At 46.6% G+C, this 17,702-nt stretch overlaps 1 protein-coding gene across 1 annotated transcript; it reads left to right on the top strand.

The window, feature by feature from the left end:
• Positions 1–4,316: 4,316 nt before the first annotated feature.
• Positions 4,317–15,910, top strand: PLPBP (pyridoxal phosphate binding protein). Its single transcript, XM_047772502.1, has 8 exons — positions 4,317–4,483; positions 6,818–6,925; positions 7,012–7,047; positions 7,527–7,602; positions 10,214–10,348; positions 11,337–11,479; positions 12,343–12,441; positions 14,371–15,910. Exons 1-8 carry the CDS (start codon positions 4,385–4,387, stop codon positions 14,500–14,502), a joined length of 828 nt encoding a protein of 275 aa, XP_047628458.1. The 5' UTR covers positions 4,317–4,384; the 3' UTR covers positions 14,503–15,910.
• The last annotated feature ends 1,792 nt before the right edge of the window (positions 15,911–17,702 follow it).

The raw sequence follows: 17,702 nt of genomic DNA, 5'->3' as shown, positions 1-17,702 counted from the left end.
ACCCCTCACCTGGAAACTTTCATATGCCACAGGTGTGGCCCTAAAAAGAAAAGGAGTCCTCTGATGGACTAGCAGTTAAAGATCTGGCGTTGTCACTTCTGAGGCATGGATTTAATCCCTTGCCTGGGAACTTCCACATGCTGTGGGCGCAGCCTAATAATATAATAATAATAATGGAGTATAACCTTTAAAAATTGTGAATCACTATATTGTACACCTGTAACTTACACTGTCCATCAACTACGATTAAAAACTTGGTGGAGGAGTTCCCTTTGTGCCTCAGCAGTTAGCAAACCCTACTAGGATCCATGAAGATGTGGGTTCAATCCCTGGCCTCACTCAGCGGGTTAAGGATCCGGTGTTGCCATGGCTGTGGTGTAGGGTCGCAGACATGGCTTGGATCTAGCGTGGTTATGACTGTGGCATATGCTGGCAACTGTAGCTCCGATTCAACCCCTCTCCGGGGAACTTCCATATGCCAGGGGTGCAGCCCTAAAAAGCAAAAAAAAAAAAAAAAAAACTTAGGGGGAGTTCCTGTTGAGGCTCAGCAGTAACAAACCTGACTAGGATCCATGAGGTTGGGGGTTCGATCCCTGGCCTTGCTCAGTGGGTTAAGGATCTGGCATTGCCATCAGCTGTGGTGTAGGTCACAGACACGGATCAAACCCCACATTGCTGTGGCAGTAGTGTAGGCCGGCAGCTGTAGCTCCAATTTCACCTCTAGCCTAGGATCTTCCATATGCAGCGAGTACGGCCCTAAAGAGAAAAAAAAAAAAGTTAGGAGTTCTCACTGTGGCACCCTGGGTTAAGAACCTGACTGCAGTGGCTCCTGTTGCTGCTGAAGTGTGGGTTTGATCCCTGGCCGGGTGCAGTGAGTTAAGGATCCAGTATTGCTGCAGCTGCAGCATAGGTCATAGCTGCAACTCGGATTTGATCCCTGGCCCAGGAACTTCCATGTGTTATGGGTGCGGCCAAAAAAAAAAAAAAAATTGCATCATGGTCGGACAAATATTCTCTAGCTCCTCAGAGACCAAAGAAGAGGAAATTGGCTTGCAGAATACAACATTTTAAATAGTTTACTCATGACTAAGATTGGCTAAACTTTGAAATAGGATGAAGTTGTTATCAGCAAATAGAAGTTCAGGGATTAGTACAGATGACATTTTCTTCTCTGATGATCTTCAGAAATTGGGGGATTCCATGCTGTTTGGGGTGGTTTAAATGTCACTCTTTTTATGTGAAAGATCAGATGATCTCCAAAGTTCCACCCCAGGCTTAGTGTTCTAGAATCTGTGTTGACATTTCAAAAGCCAACTGTGACATGTTTGCTAAGGCATTGCTGTCATGGATCTCTACCTGAATTAATTTTAACTGAGACACAGGCATTATTTTTCCATTTCTCTTCAGAGCCAAGTAACCAAGCAACAGTAATTTTCCATTATTTTATCTTTTTAATCCCCCCACAAGAATCACAGAAAACTCAGAAGGAAATAATTTTAAAATCCATAAATGTTTTTCTCATAATTTGGGGCCTTAGACTACAGAGGTGAAGGTTTTAAGTTTGACGGCATTAATGATAAGTATACTAGATTTTTATAAAATTGTTTATAAAATCTGTTCCCCTGGGTATTTGGCTTTCTAATCTCTTTTCCCCTTTGTCCTTGCAAACTGTTGGAACAATTTAAAGTCAATTACCAGTGATGAGGTGATTTGGGACTTTTATTTTTCAAGGATTAGGTAGTAGGGAAGGGTGAAAGTTTAAATCAGATGGTTGACATCCCAGGAAGGCGAGGAGAAGAAACTAAAAAAGAAAATAAAGAGGAAAAAACATAATAAAATTAATTCAAAAGCACAGCTAAGAGAGTTCCCGTTGTGGCGCAGCAGGTTAAGAACCCGACTAGTTAACCGTGAGGATGCAGTTAGATCCCTGGCCTCCCTCAGTGAGTTAAGGATCCAGTGTTGGAGTTCCCATCATGGCTCAGTGGTTAACGAATCCAACTGGGAACCATGACGTGGTGGGTTCGATCCCTGGCCTCGCTCAGTGGGTTCAGGATCTGAGTTGCCGTGAGCTGTGGTGTAGGTCGCAGACGTGACTCAGACCCCAAGTTGCTGTGGCTCTGGCATAGGCTGGCAGCTACAGCTCCGATTAGACCCCTAGCCTGGGAACCTCCAAATGCCACGGATGTGGCTCTAGAAAAGACAAAAAAAAAAAAAAAAGGATCCAGTGTAGCTGTGAGCTGTGGTGTAGGTCACAGACATGCAGATGTGGCTTGGACCTGGCATTACTGTGGGTGTGGTGTAGGCCTGAAGCTGCAGCTCTGATTCCTGATTCAACCCCTAGCCTGGGAACTTCCATATCCCAAGGAAGGAAGGGAAGGAGGGAGAGAGGAAGAAAAGAAAGGAAGAAAGAAAAGACAACCTCGAGAAAAAACTTTAGCTCTTTTCCCACCATAAGAGCATCTCATTCATTAAGTAGAATTACTGTGTGAGAACCAACAGTACAGACAAGAGTACTTTCCTTAACAAAATCAATCTCTACTTGTCCACAGCACCTACCGTTTCACCATCTGACTATTAAACCTAGGGTTTTACTATGTTAACCTTTGTATTGTTTGGCTCCTCCCGTTTGTGATTTTCATATTGCCCAGAGCAGGTTACACAGGAAACAAGAATTGGGCTCTGTGCCAAGCTCAGGCTGGACTAAAGCTGCCTGTGCTGGCCTCCCAGAAAGCAGCACTTGCCACCAGGTGGGGTACTGACCAGCTGCAATGCCGCCAGTCCCAAATGAGGAAAAGTCCAAACTACACACTGGGTTACAGTTTTTAAAAACTCAAATATGGAGTTCCTGTTGTGGCTCAGTGATAACGAATCCGACTAGCATCCACGAAGATACAGATTCGATCCCTGGCCTCCCTCAATGGGTCAGGGATCCTGCGTTGCCGTGAGCAGTGGTGTAGGTCACAGACTCAGCTCAGATCCTGCTCGGCTGTGGCTGTGGCTGTGGCTGTGGCTGGCAGCTGTAGCTCCCATTAGAGCCCTAGCCTAGGAATTTCCATATGCCACGGGTGCAGCCCTAAAAAGCCAAACAAAACAAAACAAACCAACAAAAACCACCTCAACTGGAGTTCCCACAGTGGCAAAGGGGAAAGGAATCCAACTAGGAACCATGAGATTATGGGTTCGATCATTGGCCTCGCTCTTTGGGTTAAGGATCAGGCGTTGCCATGAGCTTTGGTGTAGTTTGCAGACGCGGCTTGGATCTGGCGTTGCTGTGGCTCTGGCATAGGCTGGCAGCTACAGCTCAGATTAGACTCCTAGCCTGGGAACCTCCATATGCCACCAGTGCAGCCCTATAAAGACAAAAAGACAAAAAACCTCAACTATCTCATTAACTTTTTCTATTGGTTATGTTTAAACTTTACTTTGGGTATATTGGGCTATAGAAAATGTATTCATTAATTTTTCCTAACTTTCTGTGCCTATTAGAAAATTTTATTTATTTTTGTTTTTTGTCCTTTTAGGGCCGCACCCACTGGCATACGGAGGTTCCCACGCTGGGGGGTCTAATCCGAGCTGTTGCTGCTGGTTTACACCACGGCAACACCAGATCCAAGCCCTGTCTGGGACCTACACCACAGCTCACGGCAACACCAGATCCTTAACCCACTGAGCGAGGCCAGGGATCGAACCGAAACCTCATGGTTCCCAGTCGGATTCGTTTCCACTGCACCACAATGGGAACTCCTAGAAAATTTTAAATTACATGTTCGGATCACATCATATTTCTATTGGGCACTGATCTAAAGGATAACCAGAGGAAAATAATTCGGTACACTGGGATCCTACCATGTTCTTCAGAAACAATTTTCTTTTATATATTTTTAAATATTTATTGGCCACACCCGCGGCCTGTAGAAGTGACTGGCCAGGCACCAAACTTGGCCACAGCTGTAACCAGAGCCACAGCAGTGACAAAGCGGGATCATTAACCCGCTGAGCCAGGAGGGAACTCTTTTTCTATCTCTTCTCCTCTCCCCAAAAACATCTGAGATAAAAGCCGTTATCTCCCACAACTGGGAAGAGGACCTAAGGGACCTCTTCTACCCCCTTCTGTCCCTCGATTGCGTCCGCGGGCTGCGGCTAGGTGGAAAACCCCGCCCCCCGGCAACCCCGGAAGTACGTCACAGTGCCTCCGCACCCGAGTGCCCCGCCCCACCTCGCGGCGACCTCCCCAAGATGGCACCACCTAGGGCGGGGCCGCCCCTCCCCATACTGACGATTGGCTGAGACGAAGACGGGCAACACGGAGACGTGAGCTGGGCGGGACCGGAAGGGGATTTAGCCTCGGGTGCCCGGGTACGGGGCTGGAAGTCGGTTCTGTGGAATGTGGAAGGCTGGCAGCATGTCGGCGGAGCTGGGAATCGGTTTCGCTCTGCGGGCAGTGAATGAGCGCGTGCAGCAGGCGGTGGCGCGGAGGCCGCGGGTAAGAAAAGGGACCTCGTGGGGACGGTGGGCGGCCGCTTGGAGGAGATGAGACGCCTGCGTGGGAATGGGTCGTCACGGTGACGCAGAGGGGTCTCCCCGCAGGAGCGAGATCTGGCCGCCGCCTTGGCTTTGGCACGGGTTGCCGAGACCCCAGGAGGCTGGTAAAAGGATTCCTCAGCATCTGTCAGGTTTTCTGGAGGTTGGCTTAGTTGGAGCAAAAGGTATCGCTACCCCGGGAAAATGACTGGTCTCCAGGCATCGCGACCATTTACCCATCTGGCTTTGTGTCGGGATCAGCCGCCTTGGCAGAGGGGAGAGGGATCAGGCCTGCACGCAGAGGCTGCAGAAGGGGATGTCCACTGCAGGAGTACCCAAAGGAGGCCAGATCTGCCGAGATCACGTGTGTGACAGCGTCCCAGATAGTAGATGCACAGTAAATGTCAGTTCCACCCGGAAACGAAGGAAAGGGTGGATTGGCTGTACTTGGGTGACACTAGAGCTGCACTTGTGCGTTTGGGGCAGGAGGGAACTAGACATCCATTCCCAAGCAGTTTAAGATGAGATTTTTTTTTTCCCCTTATATATAGTTGGTATCTTGGAACTTACTTAAAGGTTACCATCTGCCCCTCCTCAGTGCAAGTTTAAGCTGAAAGGTGTGGTGTGAGACATATTTGAATAGAGAGATCAAAGTTTTCTCTGATTAAGCATTTAGTGTCAGAGCTCAGCTGGCCTGGAGACAGAAGACCTGTATTGGTATAGCTTTTTCTGGGCTGTTAATTAGATGTTACTTTAAACAAGTCAGTTAGTTACTCTAGCCCTGAATTTCCTCCTTCTGGCATTAATGATCCTCCAAGAAAAAGCTAAGCTAGAGATTCCCCTAAGAAATATCTCCCTGGGGAGTTCTCCCAACATAACTTAGGCAGATGGGCTACCTGTTCCACTTTTTTTCCCTAAAGACTGTTACCTCATAATTCTAGGAAACATGACACAGTCTCATAAAAAGTCAGTGCAGCCCTCAGAAGGAAGGGGAAACTCTGTTAATTGACCTAACTCTTCAGACCCTTTGAGAACACTGATTCTGTAAAAGTTCCAGAGGGTGATGGGGTAATGAAAATGAAGCCGTGTGAGGACAGATGAATCTCTTCTCTGTGTGGATTTGGTTGCAGCAGAATTCAGGGAAGCCCTGCTCTTTACATAATGGCTGTGAGAAGGGGGTCGGATAAACCTTATCCTGAGTCCAGAGTCTTCTGTGTCTTTGCATCAGTTTGACCCCTGGTTCTTGGTTAGACTGAACAATTACACTGTAACACAGCAAGATCAATGGCATCTCTGGAGCACTGCGACAAAAGTTCAATCCCTGACCCAGCACAGTGAGTTAGGGATCAGCAGCAGCTCAGATCTGATCCCTGGCCTGGGAACTCCATATGCCATGGGGCAGCCAAAAAAGGAAGGAAAAAACTACAGTAACCCTAAGGGTGTCGCTTTTGAGAGTGCACGTGGGCAATATTAATAATTACACCAGGACCAGAGTGTAATTAACCTTGGGGTTAGCCAGATGTTCATCTTGGGGTTTCAGAAGCCAAAAGTGGCCTCCCTTCCTAACAGAGATGCCTTCCTTTAATGAAGTGCTTCTTAAACCACCCACCTTGGTATGCAAGAGTATTGTCTGATAAAGTTTGTTTGAAAGGAGTTTGTTTGAAAGGAGATTCAAAGACTACACCCTGAGATTCAGATTCAGGAGATCTGGAGGGGGACCCAGGTGTTAACTGATGCCATTGGTCAAAGACCACACTTTAAGGAACCACTGCTTTTACTTACCTGCCCAGCTCTCCTGAGAGAAAAGTCTTTTGCTTAATATTCAGTAGCTAAGCACATTAGATTTCAATACAAGCATACAGAAGACTTTTCGTCAACATCATTTGCTACTGATCTTCCCGCAGTGTTAGAAAATAGATCCCATAGTGCCCATTGTGGCTTAGCGGGTTAAGAACCTGAAGTAGTCTCCCTGAGGATGCAGATTGATTCCTGGCCTTGCTCAGTGGGTTAAGGATCTGATGTTGCTGCCAGTTGTGATGTAGGTCATGGATGCAGCTCGGATCTGGCATTGCCGTGGCTGTGGTGTAGGCTGGCAGCTGCAGCTCTGATTCGACCCCTAGTGCAGGAACTTCCATATGCCACAGATACAGCCATTAAAGAAAAGGAAAAAGAATAGTGGATCTTACACAATGCCAAGTTAAAGATCTGTGCAATCTATTCTCCAGGCTATCCTATAGGACTTACTGGGATCTTATTCCCAAATGCTCACTCATCTTGGCTCTCTTCCTCTTGGCAGGAACTCCCCGCCATCCAGCCCCGGCTCGTAGCAGTCAGCAAGACCAAGCCTGCAGACATGGTGATCGAGGCCTACAATCACGGCCAGCGCATTTTTGGGGAGAACTACGTAAGAGTCCTTTTCCAAACTGCCCTTGTGCCCTTGGAAGAGTCATGGTTGCCAGGCTCCTGACTTGTTCTGTTTTTACCCTTTAGGTTCAAGAACTGCTCGAAAAAGCCTCAAACCCTAAAGTAAGTGGAATCTGAATTATTTAGTTTGTAAATAAATTCTTGACTTTTCAGTTGAGAATTAAAAACCCACGTTGGTGGTAGAGTTTTAGATCTGATGGTAGAAATACACTCACCTTGAGCCCCAAATATTTCTCATCTAGAGTTTCTTAAGACTAGTTTTCTCCTGTGCAGCTTTTTGAAGCTGGTGATTTTAGGAGCTTGCTATGATCTTGGATCCTTTTGACATTTGAAAGCTCTTATTAGTTGATTTTTTTTTTTAATGGGCAATATCAGAAAGAAAGAGGGAGTGGGTTGGAACAAGTGACACATAAAAGAAGCCCTAGGTTTCCCCTGAGTATCCTCAGGAGCCTGACTGAAGATGACGATGATAGTGGTTTATTGCATAAGCTCTGAAAGGTCAGAGGGGAATGTGCAAGGTAGTTGAGGCAGCAAGGCCTCCACACAGTCTAAGTCAAACATGGTCACCTCTTTCTCCTCAGATTCTGTCTTCGTGTCCTGAGATCAAATGGCACTTCATTGGCCATCTCCAGAAACAAAATGTCAACAAATTGATGGGTAAGATAAAATTCTAAATATGATGACACAATTTCTTGATCTTTGTATCACTTACATACAGTACCTTCTGTGGAAGAGATAACAGATTTTTAGAATGTTTCAAATTTGCTGTTTGTGCTTTGCAATTTCTTTTGGGAAAGAAATCTTAGTTCTCGACATGAGAAGACATCATAATAAGAACAGTGTGAACTCACAATTGACTGGGTAACACATTCTTGGGAACCTGCCCCACTCTGCACATTAGATATTTTCTGGTGGGCTGTGAAGTAAATTGAAAGGAACCAAAGCCCTTAAAATTTTTCAGCTGACAAAGGTGACACTTTTGTCCTTTTCCCTTTAAATGAAAGGCTACAGTAAATAAAATACAAAAATATGTTAATTTTATGTATTACAAGTACAGTATATAATAATAAAATACAATATACAGTGAACTACAGTAAACAAAATAAAATTAAAAATTAACTGGGGAGTTCCTGTCGTGGCTCAGTGGTTAACGAATCCGACTAGGAACCATGAGGTTGCAGGTTCAATCCCTGGCCTTGCTCAGTGGGTTAACGATGCAGCATTGCCGTGAGCTGTGGTGTAGGTTGCAGACGCGGCTCGGATCCCACGTTGCTGTGGCTCTGGCGTAAGCCGGTGGCTACAGCTCCGATTCAACCCCTAGCCTGGGAACCTCTATATGCTGCGGGAGCAGCCCAAGAAATGGCAAAAAAAGACAAAAAAGTTAACAAAAAAAATTAACTGGGAGTTCCCTGGTGGCTCAGCGGTTACAGATCCAGCATTGTCACTGCTGTGGCTCGGGTTTGATCCCTGACTGGAGAACTTCTACATGTCATGTGTGTAGCCAAAAAAAAAAAAAAAGGGGATTAACTAACTAGAAAGATTTAGCCATATGACTAGGGGAAAGGGGAGGGAGGGATAAGTTAGGAGTTTGGGATTAACAGATACAGACTACTGTACATAAAATAGGTAAACAACAAGAACCTACTGTAGAGCCCAGGGAACTATATTTGTTGCCGAAACTTGGCCTCTGTCCACCAGTCCCAAATAGAAACTCAGAGGAAGAGTTTTAGGTGATGGAGAAAAAAAATAATTTTCTTGCTGTTCCAAACAAAGGAGGCCACAGCAGGCTCATACCTTAAAGACCGTGCCCTCCCTTGGGAGAGATTAGGAAGTATAAGTGGTTTTGTAGTTTGGGAGTATAAAATAGGGCCACAGAGAAGGATCAGGGTAGATGCAAGTTTGTATTCTTCAAAGTTGGCGTTTAGTGGCCCCAGGACTGGTTCTGGTGGTCTTCCTGTCTGGCTTTCATTTGTTTTAGTTCAGCAGAAGAACTCAGAGATATTGTCATATACATATTCCTTGAAGAGGAACCAGGACCCTGCCCCAAGTCTGCCCTAGTGTTTCTTGACTGCTCCTTCCTTCCCTGATAAGCAACTGTTTGCACCAGCCCTTTGGAACTCAGGGAAGGTCAGGGTGGCTGAAGCTTATTCCCTAAAAACAAGAAATGGGGGAGACACAGAAAGGCTTATGTGCCCAGGAGCCACACAGGGTCCTGCTCAGTTTCATATTCAATGTCTTGTAATAGCCTATAATGGAAAAGGATTGAAAAATATATAGATAGATAACTGATTCACTTAGCTGTGTACCTGAAACTAACAATTTTGTAAAGTCAACTATAGTTCTTTTTTTTTTTGTCTTGTCTTTTGTCTTTTTCTAGGGCTACACCTGCAGCATATGGAGGTTCCCAAGCTAGGGGTCTAATCAGAGCTATAGCTGCCAGCCTACACCCCAGCCATAGCAATGCGGGATCCGAGCTGCGTCTGTGACCTACACCACAGCTCACGGCAACGCTAGATCCTTAACCCACCGAGCGAGGCCAAGGATTAAACCCACAACCTTATGGTTCCCAGTTGGATTCACTAACCACTGAGCCATGACGGGAACTCCCTATGGTTCAATTGAAAAGAAAGAAAGAGTGCATATAAAGTGATTAGCATATTGCCTAAAGGATTTCAGTGTTTAATAAAGTGAGCCACTGATGTTGTTTCTGAGGCAAGACAAATACTTCATTTCACAGGCATCTTTGGGAAAGGAGGTGGTTTTGGCAACTTTGGTGTCTCCCTTAGCTGTCAGTGTCATTCCCAGGTCATTCCCATGTCCTTGTTGCATATGCGCACCCCTACCCCAGGAAGTTTAAGGACAGGGTGACACCAGGCCAGGGGAACACTTTGACTTTCGCTGTTTCTCCTTTCCTTATTGTCACCTTGGCCTCTTCCTCTCAATCTGAACTGAACTTTAATCAGATCAGCCTGCTATTCGGAATCTACAGTTACCAGCTTCTCCAAGTTTCTAGAGGGATACATGTGCCACCTGGTTGGAATATGTCCTTGCTTCTCTTCCTTCTTCATCTTTCCGAATTAGCAGTGGGCTGACATTCGAATTCATATTAGTAAAACTGTCACATAAGCCTTCTTAGCTGAACTGAAGACTTAACAGTCCTTTTCTTTCCCTGAGGAATTACTTTTCCATCTACCAAGAAAATATTTGGGGTACATTGCTTGTTGCCGTCGGGTGAGTAAAGAATGACCTTGCCACTTTCTCGTTGCAGCTGTCCCCAATCTTTTCATGCTGGAAACGGTGGATTCTATGAAGCTGGCTGACAAGGTGAACAGTTCGTGGCAGAAAAAAGGTTCTCCTGAAAGGTTAAAGGTCATGGTCCAGGTTAACACCAGTGGAGAGGAAAGTAAGTGATCAGACCTGCATCATAGGCTTTTCTTCTCTTAGGATGGGGAGAGCTCAGACAGAATGAGGGCCTCGGCATCTGATGGCTCAGATGACAGAAGGAAATCGTGGGCCTTTAAGCCTGTACGTAGGGTCTCTGTGCACCGTGGCAGCCTCAGCCAGCCCACTTGTAGTTTTTCAATACATTATGATTTGTTATTTCCGAATTTTTGAGAAGGCAGGCAAGGGGAGTCAAGAAGGGGATTGTGACTTTGATCGTGAAAGGTCACCATGCCCCCAAAAGAGATTGCACGTTTACATGTATAATACTTCTCAGGCCTTAAAAAATTACTTTGGAGCTCCCAGTATGGCTCAGTGGTAACAAACTCGACTAGTATCTATGAGGACGCGGTTTTGATCCCTGATTTATTGGATTAAGGATCTGGCGTTGCCGTGAGCTGTGGTGTAGGTCACAGATGTTGCTTGGATCTTGCCATTGCTATGGCTGTGGCATAGGCTGGCAGCTGCAGCTCCAATTCTGTCCCTAGCCTGGGAACTTTTCATATGCCCTGGGTGTGGCCCTAAAAAGACAAAAAAAAAGAGAAAGAAAAACTTCAGAGGGGTGCAGCCTCACAGAGACCTCAGTTTAAAGTTACTCTTTTGGTCTCCAGGACAAGTTCTTCCAAGAGGCCCTCTTGTCTGAGAGTCACCTCCTCCATCATGAGGAAGGGATGAGAAGGGCGCTTCTTAAAACATTTTGGAGTGCCCGTTGTGGCTCAGTGGGTTAAGAACCCAACATAGTGTCCATGGGGTGCAGGTTCGATCCCTGGCCTTACTCAGTGGGTTAAGGATCTGGCATTGCCGTGGCTGTGGCATGGGCCGGCAGCTGAAGCTCCAATTCACCCCTGGCCTGGGAACTTCTATATGCCTCAGGTGCAACCATAAAAAGAAAATGAATAAATAACAATAAAACATCTTGATAGAAGCATCTTCTATTTCTTTTTGTGAAGGCAAACATGGCCTGCTCCCTTCAGAGACAGTGGCCATGGTAGAACACGTGAAAGCCAAGTGCCCCAGCCTGGAGTTCGTGGGGCTGATGACCATCGGAAGCTTTGGGCATGATCTTAGTCAAGGACCAAATCCAGACTTCCAGGTACTCGGGGTCAGGGATGGGGCCACTGCTCATGTGGGCGGGAAGCATCCAGCAAGATCCTTTTGCAGGGCTGGCTGTCATGGTAAATTCCATAGACATCCTGGAGCTAGCCTGTCATGTTGTGCTGGTACCCCCTTTTTTTTTTTTAATTTTATATTATAGTTGATATACAATGTTGTGTTAGTTTCAGGTGTATAGCAAAGTGATTCAGTTATACATCTACACATATCCATCCTTTTTCAGAATTTTTCCCTTATAGTTTATTACAGAATATTGAGTATAGTTCCTTATGCTATACAGTAGGTCCTTGTTGATTATTTATCTTTTATGTATAGCAGTGTGTGTATGTTAATCCCAAACTTCTGATTTATACCCCTACACACACCTTTCCCCTTTGGTAACCATAACTTTGTTTGAGTTCATTTGTATCATTTTTTTAGATTCCATATCTAAGTGATATCGCATGATATTTGTCTTTGCCTGACTTATTGCACTTAGCTTAGTATGTCCATCCATGTTGCTGCAAATGGCATTGTTTCAGTTATTACCCTCTATGGAACTCTCCTCATATACAAAACACAACAGGTTCCCAAACCCCCACAGACCTTTCTCACCTGACTAAACTAGCTAACACCTGGTCTTTAGAGAAGATGAGCTCCAGCTCCCTCTCCAGTGACTGACAGTCTTCTTGAAAGTAGGAGAATTTGCCAGAAACCCTTTCAGTAACTTCTGGCAGTTCTGACAGGCCTGGAAACCATGAGGAGGAAACAAGTACTCCTTGGCAGAGATGTCCCGATTCAGCCCCCTGTCAGGCATCCTCAGAGAAGGCAGTGACGTGGGTGTTGCACTGGTCTTCCTATCAGGTGTTAGTGTCCCTCCGGGAGGAGCTGTGTCAGAAGCTGCACATCCCTGTTGACCAGGTGGAGCTGAGCATGGGCATGTCCGTGGACTTCCAGCACGCAGTAAGTATCCTCCATGCCCTTAGGTGCCTCGGGGTAGGGTCCAAGAGTCCACAGCGAGAACGGGGTTTTGCTGGAGAAACCTTCGAAATGCCTCATTGTAGGAGTAGGGCACCTGGTAGCTGTGGTTCTCACCTATTTTGATGTCCCCTACCCTACTAGGGGTCAAATCAGAGCTACAGCTAGAGCCTATGCCAACGCTTGTAGCAATGCCAGATCCTTAACCCACTGAGCAAAGCCAGGGATCGAATTCTCCTCAATGGATACTAGTTGGAATTGTTGACCATTGAGCCACGACAGGAACTCCACCCCACCCTGGCCTTTTTTTTTTTTTTTTTTGCTATTTTAGGGCTGCACCCACAGCATATGGAGGTTCCTAGGCTAGGGGTTGAATTGGAGCTACAGCTGCCAGCCTACACACAGCTCATGGTAATGCCAGATCCTTAACCCACTGAGTGAGGCCAGGGATGGAACCTGAGTCCTCATGGATGCTAGTCAGATTTGTTTCCACTGAGCCACGACAGGCTTTTTTTTTGAAATGAAATGTATAGAAATTTTTGCCTGATACACAAGGGTTTTTTTTTTAACTCAATATATTTCCCTAAGTGGAATCTAAGGAAAGAAATTAAGGAGTTCCCTGGCAGCTCTGCAGGTTAAGTATCTGGCATTGTCACTGCTGTGGCATAGGTTTGTTTGATTCCTCGTCCTAGAACTTCTTTGTGATATAGGCGTGGCCAAAATAAATTTTTTTGTTTTATATTAACTTTATTTTTTCAAAATAAATTTAAAAAGCATACTCTAAAAAAAGGAAAGAAATTAAACTACAGTTCTTCAAAAGGCATTTCACTGTGTTCATGCTTTGGCATGGTTATGTGGTAGTAAGTCATGAGGAGGTAGCCTGCTGTTTAATCAAACGTATAGGAGTTCCCGTCATGGCGCAGTGGTTAACGAATCCGACTAGGAACCATGAGGTTGCGGGTTCAGTCCCTGCCCTTGCTCAGTGGGTTAACGATGCAGCATTACCGTGAGCTGTGGTGTAGGTTGCAGACGCGGCTCGGATCCCACGTTGCTGTGGCTCTGGCGTAGGCCGGTGGCTACAGCTCCGATTCGACCCCTAGCCTGGGAACCTCCATATGCCACTGGAGCGGCCCAAGAAATAGCAAAAAGACAAAACAAAAGACAGAAAACAAAAACGTGTAGATTCAGCCTGACAGCAACTCCTAAGTATATACTGACATAGGTGTGCTGTGTTCGCAGCTCAAATACACGATCTTCTGGAGGGGTAAATAACTTACTAAGCTCCAAAAATCAAACTCTAAACTTCCCTCTGGGTTTGGTGACCAGGAGCCACATGACCACTGGCCCATGAGAAGGCGCATGGGCTGGACCACAGCCCTTCTTTGTGCTGCTGTGCCCCACTTTTCTGCGACCCCTGTCCCCCACCCCTCTCAGTGCCAGTCATGTCCCTCAATTTCTGAAACCCTTACTGATTTCTCAGACACCACCCCCCAGGGGTAGCACCATACCTGCGAGATGCTCTGCCTCCTGGTCCTCTGTAGCTGCATCCTCATCATTCTGCCGAGGAGCCCCTTGAGGATTTCTTGCTGTAGTTCAGCAGGTTGAGAACCCAGTATAGTATCCATGAGGACGTGGGTTTGATCCTGGCCTCACTCAGTGGGTTAAGGACCCGGCATTGCCATGAGCTGTGGTGTAGGTAGCAGATGTGGCTCAGATCCTGAGTTGCTGTGGCTGTGCTGTAGGCCAGCAGCTGTGGCTCCGATTCGACCCCTAGCCTGGGAACCTCCATATGCCACAGGTGCAGCCTGAAAAAGGAGAAAAAATTTAAAAAGAAGCCCCTCAAATGTGGTGCCACTTCAGCATCCATAGTGTTTTGTTACTCTGCCCTCAGCCCTCAGTCCTTCTTTCCCACAGATTGAAGTAGGATCTACGAATGTCCGAATTGGAAGCACTATTTTTGGAGAGCGTGATTACTCCAAGAAAGCTGCCCTGGACAAGCCCACAGCGGAGCTGAAGGCCCCGGTAGAAATGGCCCAGGCACACTGAAAAGCGGTCCAGCCCAAGAGCTGGTCCACGAACACTAAGTATGCAGGCACCTGGGCTCTCACCTCTGCATCCACGTTACTGCACAACCACGCCCTACGCGTGTGACCTGGAGTGAGCTCACCGAGGATCATGTGCATGGATGAAAACCACCTTTTCGTGTCTGACCCAGGAAGCTCACTTCAAGTAGTGGCTTTGGACTAGATTTGAGAAGTCCAGACATTTCTGCAGAACAAGCACCTAGTTAACAGCCAGGAGTTGCGCTCAGGCTTGAACTTCACCCAGGACCACAAACCAAGGCATGAATGCCTTTCCCAGGTTGAAACTGGGTGAGAGAGTTCCCTTGTGGCACAGTGGGTTAAGGATCCAGTGTCACTGCAGTGGATCAGTTTGCTGCTGTGGCAAAGGTTTGATCCCTAGCCCCAGGAACTCCACGTGCCATGGGCATGGCCAAAACAAAACAAAACTCGGTGACTGCCCATAATCACCAGAATCAGAAGGAATTCCCACTGTCATCCATTTTAATAGAAAGTCCTGTTTCCAACTCCACACACACCCCAACGATTAGTCATCTCTGCTGTTCTGGGGGCACGGTGGCTTCTGCCCCCAGTTTCCATCCCACCCAGTAAACATTGGTCTCTGCTCTGGAATAAGCAGTCCTGCTCACTTCAGGCTCAAGTTAATCTTCCAAACCCACATTGTGGCTGATGAGAGTTGTGTCATTGGCCACCCTGTGGTGTTGACCCTGAAAATTACCAGGCAACCTACAGAAGCGGGCCTTGGGCCTTTCTGACATCCTCCTCAAGAGGTGGTACTCCCCCCGCCACCACCCCAGGCCCTGCACTGATGGAAATCCAATGAGAGGATGGATTTCTCTGCCACCATGGTCCTCATTGTGGTGACTGCTCATCAAAGACCAGTGAATCTCTTAGTTCCCAGAAACGAGAGTCCTTCCAAGACATTGAAGGCTCATAGTTTCAACAGCGGCCTGGCTCTGAGCTTCCTGTTCCGAGGGAGTAAGTACTTTTTAGGCTCATTTGTAGCCTCCCCTCCTGATGACCGTATTTTTAAGCCAGGATTTTGCAGCCCTTGATTGTTAATAGAGTAGCAAGCTCTTCGAAAACCAGAAAGCACAGTTCTCAGAGTCACGACCGATGACTGTAGTCTGGGTCATTGTTTTCTAAATGGGTTTTTCTTATTTATCCAAGCCCCAGTCTTTAATTTTATGAAACAACTTCCAGAACACAATGCTGCTGCCAAATGTAATTTTATAAAACCTAAAACCATTACGATTCCTGTGCTGTTTGAATCAAATATAGAGTGTGGTATTTCAGAATCTCTTAAATAAAAATGTGAGTTTGAATTATGCCATCTGTGCCAATTACAAAGCAATTAAAAAGTTTATTTTCTACGATTTGGTGTAGTGAATATAATAGCAGGGGCGGGCATCGGACCCAACAGGAAGCCGCTGTGCCTGTCTCTGGCATCCTACAATTGGCCTCAGAGAAGGGCTCCCCTTGGTCACCAAGGCTGCCCAAGCCACACCGTGGATGAAAGCGGTATTCTGGGCAGTTAACTGGTGGTTTAATGGGTAGGACTTGGCACTTTAATTACTGCTGCCCAGATTCGATCCCTGGTCTGGGAACTAAGATCCATGGCAAGCCATGGCCAAAAAATAAACAGGATTCTGGACTTTCAAAGAGCAAGAAAGTGAAATGTTGGCATTTCAGGAAATTATAAAAATAAAAATGGTTGCCTTTTGCTGTTAAAAAAAACTTAAATTGCCTCTAGGTGGCGACATTGGCTAACCTGAGGGGCAAGCATTGGAACTCAAAGAGCAAATTACCTTGAAAGAGGCAGAAACAGTCCAGGGAGAACATCCTTTTCCCAGGTGATCTGGCTGAGTCTGGCAGGGTCACAGGTTTCTTCCAAATACCACATTTGTTTGCAAACCTGGCTGAGGGTTCTGAGGATGGCCGTGGGATATCTGAGAGAGAAACAGCCTGAACCAGAGAGCTTTCTGGCTTGTTGTGCCTAGAGATCAAGAACCAAGGTCAAGGAGTTCCTTGGTTGGCCTAGTGCTTAGAACTCAGCTCTTTCCCCACCTCCTCCTGGGTTCAATCCCTGGTCTAGGAACTGAGATCCCACATCAAGCCACTGCACACCTCTGCCAAAGGAAAGAACGACAAAGAAAAAGTGGGGGAGGCTGACTCCAACCCAGACTGGGAAAGGAAACCAAAGTATATCTGTCCAGTGTGTCCACCACAGGCCGGCACCTTTTGTGTAGAAAAGAATGAACAAAGTTATAACTTTTTCGTCAACACCAGCCAGGTATGAGTATGTCCAGGTTTTCATCAAAGCCTTGACAGCATCCACGGCCAGTTTCTTGAGGGACAACAGCAGGCTGGCCTGGGACAGACTGGTCCACATAGCCTGTCTCCCTGACAGTGCTGTCCACCGCCTGGTGCCTGTCTAGTAGGTCCGGACACTCAAAGGCTTGCAATCATCCATCCAGGTTTCATCACCAGGAAGTTCCTCACAGATTCCCTTGCATCTCAACAAAGCAGCTTCTTAATATTCATACTGCGCCCCCCCTTTAAATCATTCATGGCACATAAAGCACATCCCCTATAATCTCTCATTTCACCCTCCCAGCACCTGGTAGGGTGATGGGGGCTGTCTGGTGGCATCCCTTTGTGGCCGGGACACTGAGGCCTGGAGCAGGTTCACTGTGCTCCTTGCCTGAGGTCAGAGTGGGCTAGTGTCAGGACAAGAAATGAAGTGAAGACCTTTGATTCCTGGCCCAGAGCTTGCTCACCACACCCCACTGGCATCTTCTGTTGTTTCATGCTTTAATAATTAGCGAGTGGCGTATTCTTAGATTTTTAAGCTCCATTTAAGAGAACCTTCTTACCATGAAAAAATTGGATGTGTTCAGCCTGTAGTAATTGTTGAGAACGGACACATCTTGACGCAGAACCAACTTTGAAACCACACGTAGGAGTTCCCATTGTGGCTCAGCAGGTTAAAAATCTGACTAGTGGAGTTCCCATCATGGCTCAGCAGTGACAAACCCAACTAGTATCCATGAGGATGTGGGTTCAACCCCTGGCCTTGCTCAGTGGGTTAAGGATCCAGAGTTGCCTGTAAGCTGTGGTATAGGATGCAGATGTGGCTCAGATCTGGCACTGCTGCAGCTGTGG

Source organism: Phacochoerus africanus, chromosome 3, assembly GCF_016906955.1.
Source record: "Phacochoerus africanus isolate WHEZ1 chromosome 3, ROS_Pafr_v1, whole genome shotgun sequence".
Classification (NCBI taxonomy): Eukaryota; Metazoa; Chordata; class Mammalia; order Artiodactyla; family Suidae; genus Phacochoerus; species Phacochoerus africanus.
Note: the sequence above shows the minus strand (reverse complement) of the source record. Positions and strands in the feature narration are given on the sequence as shown.